At 41.5% G+C, this 7,757-nt stretch overlaps 1 protein-coding gene across 1 annotated transcript in view; it reads right to left on the reverse strand.

Annotated features, from left to right (window-relative positions):
• Positions 1 to 2,376: 2,376 nt before the first annotated feature.
• Positions 2,377 to 7,757, reverse strand: part of wbp1la (WW domain binding protein 1-like a) — a gene marked incomplete in the record, with an annotated part of 7,476 nt that continues 2,095 nt past the window's right edge. The window contains 2 exon segments of the mRNA XM_014005049.1: positions 2,377 to 4,485; positions 6,175 to 6,336. Coding sequence (XP_013860503.1) covers positions 4,025 to 4,485; positions 6,175 to 6,336 — 623 coding nt within the window.

Here is a 7,757-nt window from a genome sequence, read left to right on the forward strand (position 1 = left end):
CATTTAACTTTTTCTATTGTTTTGGCCAATCTAGGCAAAGTCTTGAAATCTCAAGTTAAAAAAATAACATTTAGGGGATTTTTTGGGGGGTTTTAACACAGTGGCGGGTCATTTTGACCCGAAGACAACAGGAGGGTTAAATGATTTATTTTGTTAACTGTTGTTTTTCCCCACACAAGTCTTTATTTTCACGTGTTGTTTTAACATCCTTTCTCCTGTTTGTAACTCAACCTTGTGCATTTCTGCCTTACAGTGCAAATAAGGTGGTCGGTCCATTGGTCAATAGACAGGAAGGAGCAGGTTTCATGTGCACATTATTATGCACGGGTGCTGCCTCAGTTCAGTTCCAAACAAGGCAAGGAGGAAAAACACTTGCCAGCCCAGCACCATCTAGTGGTCTCATGACAAAATTACATGCATTTCAGAGAAAACAAGGCAAGGATCAAAGTAAAAAAGCCCCTACAGCAACTCTAGGCAAAAATCAGTCTGTCCATCCATTTTCTTCCGCTTATACAGGGTTGGGTTGTGGGGGTAGCAGCCTAAGAGAACCATTTCCCTCTCCCCAGCCACTTGGGCCAGCTCCTCTGGGGGAATCCCAAGGCGTTCCCAGGCCAGCCGAGAAACATAGTCCCTCCAGGGTGTCCTGGGTCTTCCTCTGGGCCTCCTCCCAGTGGGAAGTGCCCAGAACACCTCACCAGGGAGGCGTCCAGGAGGCATCCTAACCAGATACCCAAGCCACCTCAATTGGCTCCTCTCGACGTGGAGGAGCAGCGGCTCTACTCTGAGTCCCTCCCGGATGACTGAGCTTCTCACCCTATCTCTAAGGGAGAGCCCAGACGCCCTACAAAGGAAACTTCTACTGCTTGTATCCATGGTTTTGTTCTTTTGGTCACTACCCAAAGCTTGTGACCATAGATGAGGGTAGGAACATAGAACGACAGGTAAACCGAGAACATCACCTTCTGGCGCAGCTCTCACTTCATCACGACAGACCAGTACAGTGCCTGCATCACTGCAGAGGCAGCACCAATCAGCCTGTTGATCTCCCGCTCCATTCTTCCCTCATTCATGCACAAGACCCAGAGAGTCCGACTTACTACCGGCAATGCGGACCAAGCTCTGGCACCGGTCGAACATGGACCTAACAGCCCGTATCAATGGGCCTGGTACCCCATATACCACCCCCCCCCCCCCCCCCCCCCCCCCCCCCCCCCCCCCCCCCCAAAAAAAAAAAGACAAACCCCCCCCCCCCCCCCCGGTCGAACGCCTTCTCCAACTCCACAAAACACATGTAGACGAACTCCCATCCAGGACCCTGCTGAGGGTGTAGAGCTGGTCTGCTGTTCCAGAACCAGGACGAAAATCACACTGCTCTTCCTGAATCTGATTTGACTATCTGATGGACCCTCCTCTCCAGGACCCCTGAATAGACCTTACCAGGGAGGCTCAGAAGTGTGGTCTCCCTATAGTTGGAGCACACTCTATGGTACCCCTTTTTAAATAGGGGGACCACCACCCCGGATCTGCCCCAGACGTCCACGCAATGTTGTAGAGTCACGTCAACCCCACAACATCCAGAGCCTTAAGGAACTCCGGGTGAATCTCATCCACCCCCGGCGCCCTGCCACCGAGGAGCTTTTTAACCACCTCAGTGACCTCGCCACCAGAGATTGTAGAATCTGCCACAGGGTAAGGGCAATTCAAAAATCCAAATCATATTTCATGCTTGAAACTAGGGTATCTATGTACATCTCTAACTTGCAAATTATATAATTTTTGGAATTGTACCAAATTACAATGTTACTAAAGATGAAGTCCTCATTTGAGGACAGTGGAACTATATTTTTTTATTGATTGTGCCATGTGGTACAATAAACCTTGGAATATTTGAAGAGTTCACAAATGAAAATAGTTATTGTAATTGACAAAATTTGGTCACAAATTTTTAATACATACCAGGGTATACTTAGACAAATTCACAAGCGTTAATAGTTCTTGCTAGTGGTATAATTCAACTATTATACCAAGGATGTTCTAGTCAAATGTGATTTCCTGTCATCATTTCACATAGTTGGTTCTTCAAAATGAGGAGCAATCTGAAAGTTGTCATTAATGCTGAGGATGATGAACTTCACTGATCTTGATCTGGTCAACAACTGGCTGCTGTATTGCCAAAACAACTAGAAAAATGATATCCCCAACGGCTATTATGAAGTTTCTCAAGTTCTGCAAGTTAGTGACTCAGGTACCCCTCAACAAGCATGGCATTTTTTAGACCCAGTGTCCTCATTGCAAAAACCACTTCCTGTATCATGACGTAGTTTAGTTATACTTAAGGTTCTACTAATCCTATAAAAAATACACACAAACAAAAACTTGGGTCTCAGGAGGTTACGAAGATGTAATTTAACACATGCAAGCATGCATATGTTAAGTGTTTTTCCTGCTTATTTTATTTATCCATACTTTTTTTTTCAATGCAAAAATACTTTCATTTGTCAGACAGCTGTTACAAAGAACATCTTACACATACATGGAGTGAAACAAGTGCTAAAGATCACCTTAAAGTTGCATAGTTATTAGCTGACACAACTGGTTCCCTCATAAAACTAGATTGTTTCAGCTTCACAACCCATTTACAACCATTAGAACGTAACTGTACTGTTAGACACGCTGTGTCTAAAATACACGTGTAAAGAGTTACACACGTGTTTTTGGTTGACCTTATCACTGCAGGGAATAAATCAAATCTGATGTGTGCACATGGTTTTGGGGGAAAGTACAAGGACGCACAAGTCCTGCGTACAGCAAAACGTGATTAGATGAGAATCACAGTGCACTAAAGGTTGTTTGGGTATCAGCTGTTGAGTTAAAGGGGTGGAGCCTGTGCTCAGTCATTAAGCAGTAAAAAGTGAGGCACACCCCTGTAAAGATCGCTGGTATTATCCCAGTTTAGGACTGAAAAGTCAGATTATTTCAGCTTTACGGCGACTTCAAACATTGTTACAAAAACAAATCACAAAATTTTTTTAGTCACTAAAACTTTTCAATGATCAAAATGTATCTTACTTTAATTTAAAACTAATTTGTTATTTAAATATGCCTATAGACAGCAATAGTCTTTATTAGCAGTCCTACGGGTGTATAAAGCTTAGCCCCCAACTGTTCATCCTGGCATCATTTTTGGCACTGCATTTAGGATGCAACATATTAGTGTTTTCATCGATTAGTAAACATTTCTCTCAGAGCTGACGAACTGTGATGAGACATTAGCACCAACCACTCAGCGCTTCAACAACATAATGAACCAAAAGTGCGATACTAGATCATTTAAACTGAGAAACTGATCCCGTTGTGTGACCAGGAACTATCCATCCATCCATTATCTGTACCCGCTTATTCCTTTTAGGGTCGCGGGGGTCACTGGTGCCCACATCCAGCAGTCACAGTGCGAGGGGCGGGGTACACCTGGGACAGGTCGCAAGTCCATCACCAGGAACTATTATTTGTTAATTATTACTGATTAAAACCATTGTAGGAGTTGAGCCTACACTGGTCACTAGCAATAGAAAACCTTTGCTCATAAAAGGTCATATGTCACCTAATAGTAGTAGAAAAATAGTAAATTACTGATTAGGTGCACATCATCCGTTTAAGTTTGCTGTAAATACATTTTTAGGCACATACGCACCATAAAACTTGTCACAACAGATTTTGGCACCAATTTTGTAAGATCATATTTAGCCAGGTGATACACTGTAAACGATAATTTCCCAAGTATAAACATCCTGAACATTTTAGTGGGAGTCTTGGTTGACCAGTTTATACTGATTAACAATAGAATACACATATGTAAAGCTTCAATAGTAAAGTCGCTCAACAATAATTTAAAGCTTTCAAATAATCAAAATATTTACTTTCATTCCACTTCAGACACTTCGTGTGGACTAGTGTTGTACAAACAAACTAAACTTGTAAGTACCAAATATTTAATCTGTAAAACGGATACAAGTACCAATCTGGATCACCAAAGAGACTTTGGTTGTGGGTTTGCAGCTACGGTTGTGTTGAACGTGGCACCGACATGATTGTGTTCAACAGAGTGGGAATCACAGTCATCAGGTTGCTCTTCTAGCTGCCTTGTCCCCTCTTCTTCCAGCATTTCTCCTTCTTCAAAAAAGTCCTGTTGATCCCACAGATCCTGGCTGTCACACACTTCGATCCCAGAATCCCCCGTGAAGCGCCGATACCTGCCTGGCGTCAAGTCTTTATTTTGGCCGTTAGCGCTGCGAGACTGGATTTGTGTGGCCTCTGGAGCCTCGTCGTCATCGACAGGGATGGAGACGGCCGGCAGGCAGACAGAGGCTTCGTCGGGTGGGTCGGAGAGCGGAGGTGCTGGCTGGAGGGGGGTGTAGGGAGGAGGAGGTGTAGCTGGGCGGTTGTCTGCGTCTTCGTAGGCTGGCAGGAAGTAGATGGGCAAAAGTCCTGGAGGGAACACAGTGACTTAGCAAACTATTCACATGATCAGATTTTAGTTTTTACAACTCAAATTAGCAGAACATTCTTTTACAAACAGTTTAAGTTTCATCAACCGCTTTATGTACCGATGCACAGAATCAATATTTGATCATGAACAGATATAATCTGATAATCTTTCATGTTTCCACTATATTTAGAAAAGATGTGATAGCACTGTATATGGTTGGTAATGTGTGTCATTAAAAATGTGTAGAATATGTCCTGGTACTGTCATGGGAAAATGAAAGTCTACCTTCTTTCAGTTCTAGCATTTTATATTTTACAGTGGTGGGAGCAGCTAACCAGGAAGTTAGGTTTACTCACCACTAATCTGCCAAACAAGAGTTGTAGCTAGCTCTGATAACAGATTAAATAAAGACAAAAATAGAGGAAGCTAATGCTATCGCTGGGACTGACACAAATTTTTCACTAGTTTTTAATGGTTTAGTTTGAAGGAGGCTGGGCAACTCAGTTAATCCAAACCAGTTATAACTCTGTCTAACTTGTGATACTTCCAGTTACCCCTTTCAGAATAAAAGCTTTTCAAGATCAAGAAACACCTTTAAAAGTTAGTCAAATATACCAAATATTTTCTCTACCATATTTTATATGTAGTCAATTATTGTATTTGTTATTTAAATATTTTAAAATGTTTTTTTTACGCTGTTGGTTTAAAGTTTAGCTCAAGCGTACGAAAACACAAAAGCTGTGTCTCAACTCGTGTTGCAACCGACGTAGACCGCAACCGATGTTGGCTACAGTCGGCGTGGGCTGCAGACCGCTCGTGTCGGCAGCATAAACGGTTGTGAAATGATACGGTCTGGTCTACAGAAGATGTGTTTGTGTGCTGCCTCGTTAGCATGGTGATACATTTTTTATCACATCGCTTCAAGTTGGTTTTTTTTTTTCAAGGTATAACTTCACAAAGTTCAGTTTTAATAGAAAAACAAGTAAATAAAAGTAAATAAATAAAAAAGCATTAATAATTTAGGTCCTGGACCACTGAAACAAGCCTCACATTTGACTCTTCAGGCCACAGAGGAGTTCACGGTTACCCTAAATCCTCACATCTCCAGCATTGTGTTTGGCAGTAGGTATTATTTATTTTTAACAGTTTTTTTTGTAGCACTTTGAGATTTTTGAAAAGTGCGGTACAAATTAAATTCATTATTAGGTATGAGGTGTTTGTGGTGGTATGCTGTTCGGGTTTTGCCAAATATCTCTACTTTGGTCTCATCAGGCTAAAAGACATTGTTCCAGCTGTCTTGTTCATTCAGATGAAACTTTACAAAACCTAAGCTGTGCTGCCGTCGTCGTATTTTTTTTTTTATTACAGAAATGAGGACAAGTTGTTGGGAAAAGCTGGCAGGAGTAATCTCACAACAACTTTTCCTAACAAGTCATATTTGTTCTGTGTTTTTCCAATTTGAGATGGAGCTCTTGGCGTTATTTGCCATTTCTTGGAGCATTGTAGTCTGACCTCGGAGTAAATTTCCTGGGATCTTCACTCCTTAAATATTTTCCACTTGTGAGTAATCTTAAGTGTGTTAGATCTGAACAACTTTAGAATCTGGTGAAGTCCAGAGCTGCTCCTTATGTCCTGACACATAAAAACCCTTTCTTTTTTACAGCCAGTTTTATTCAGGAAGAACCTACTGAGATAGAGAGGCAGCTGCGAGTTGTTGTTAGCCTCTCTGTAGGCAATGAGATTGATCTCATTCTGTCGGCGCTGCTGCTGGAAACGCTGCTTGGCCCTCAGGTGCTGACACACACAGAAGCCTGTCAGGATGATGATCAGGGCCCACACCAGCCAGAACCCTACAGAGACCCCACAGCGCATCAACAGAAACATGTTACACACAAGCAAAACTCAAACACAAAACATCTGCATCATGTGAATCCAATGTGTTATACATTTAATGGTCAGTTCAGTTTGTTCATGTGTCATATGTGCTCATATAGCTCAGTGAGTATTCATTAATTAATTTATGTAGTTACAGATTTGTGCAGATTATTGAAACTTCCTGCAAGCTTTAGAACAATGTCCAAACAGTGATGGACAGTGGTTTGCACTAAGCAAGTTTGCTCACTCAGCAAGAAAACAACCTTTTCTATTTTTATGATAGTTTCATTTAAAAAAATCATAAAAAGTTACAAATTACATACCTAATTCAGTTTAAAAATACTTTATTTGTTTGCAAAACATGACTTAGTAGTTTGGTGAAGAAATCTTGGGGGATATTTCTTTTAGTTGGTCACTAAGTTTTCAGACATCTCATTCTCAGGAGAGATTTCGACCCATTCCTGTTAACAGTAAAAGCCTCTGCATGCTCCATCCAAACCAGAGTGATCGACTCTCATCGTCGCCGTTGCGTTTTGTTCGCAGCTTTGAGTCCCCCACCCCTTCTTGTTAACAACTCCCCGGGAAAACTTTTCACCCACCTCTGCATACATGATTATCATGTCAGAGGTTTGTGGGTGTGTTTGTTTATGCTGAAAGCGCTCAGATGTTGCATTTTGCTTCAATTACTCTGCTTCCAGAATCCAACTGTTGCACCTGGGAGGTCAAACGGGCAAAACCTTGTGGATGGAGATAAAACAGACGGAGGAATTTGTTTACTAAAAAGTGTGGCGCTTTAACGTAAATGCAGTCTGTGTAAGTCAGGTTGGGCAATATTGTCAAAAAAAATCAGAATTAATTGTGTGCAAACTGACTGGAGAAATCTCCAGTCAGTCTGCTCTGGTGGCATTAATCATATTAATCAAGTGCCAAAAAAATAATTGATTGTTTTTCTGACGATTAACTGCACATGATACGATTATGCCCAACCCTAGTCTGTAGACAAAGTAGAAGTGGATATCAGAGTGGTACTGTCGCTTCTTCGTTAGCCCCTGCTTTGTTGTCTTGATGCTTTGTTTTGGGGTCACTATCTGCTGGACGACCCAACCTCAGTGTTCTGGCTGAGGGAAGAAGGTTCTTGACCAAGATGTTATTTGGCCTAGGAGAGGGAACCTTTAAGTAACTCACAATTGAATTACACTTGAGAAGGCTTTGACGGAATCATAAAACAGAAAACAAAATAATAATAAAATTAAAAACACTCAGTAGTTTTAAAACAAAGTATACATCCTGGTAATTTAGTACTTTCAATCTTGCATGTTGCTCAGCCATCTTGTGCATGTGTTTTATGTACATGCCATAAATTGTAACATGCAGTTTTATAAGGTTTGTTTCATAT

This window comes from Austrofundulus limnaeus, unplaced genomic scaffold (assembly GCF_001266775.1).
Source record: "Austrofundulus limnaeus strain Quisiro unplaced genomic scaffold, Austrofundulus_limnaeus-1.0 Scaffold28, whole genome shotgun sequence".
Lineage (NCBI taxonomy): Eukaryota > Metazoa > Chordata > Actinopteri > Cyprinodontiformes > Rivulidae > Austrofundulus > Austrofundulus limnaeus.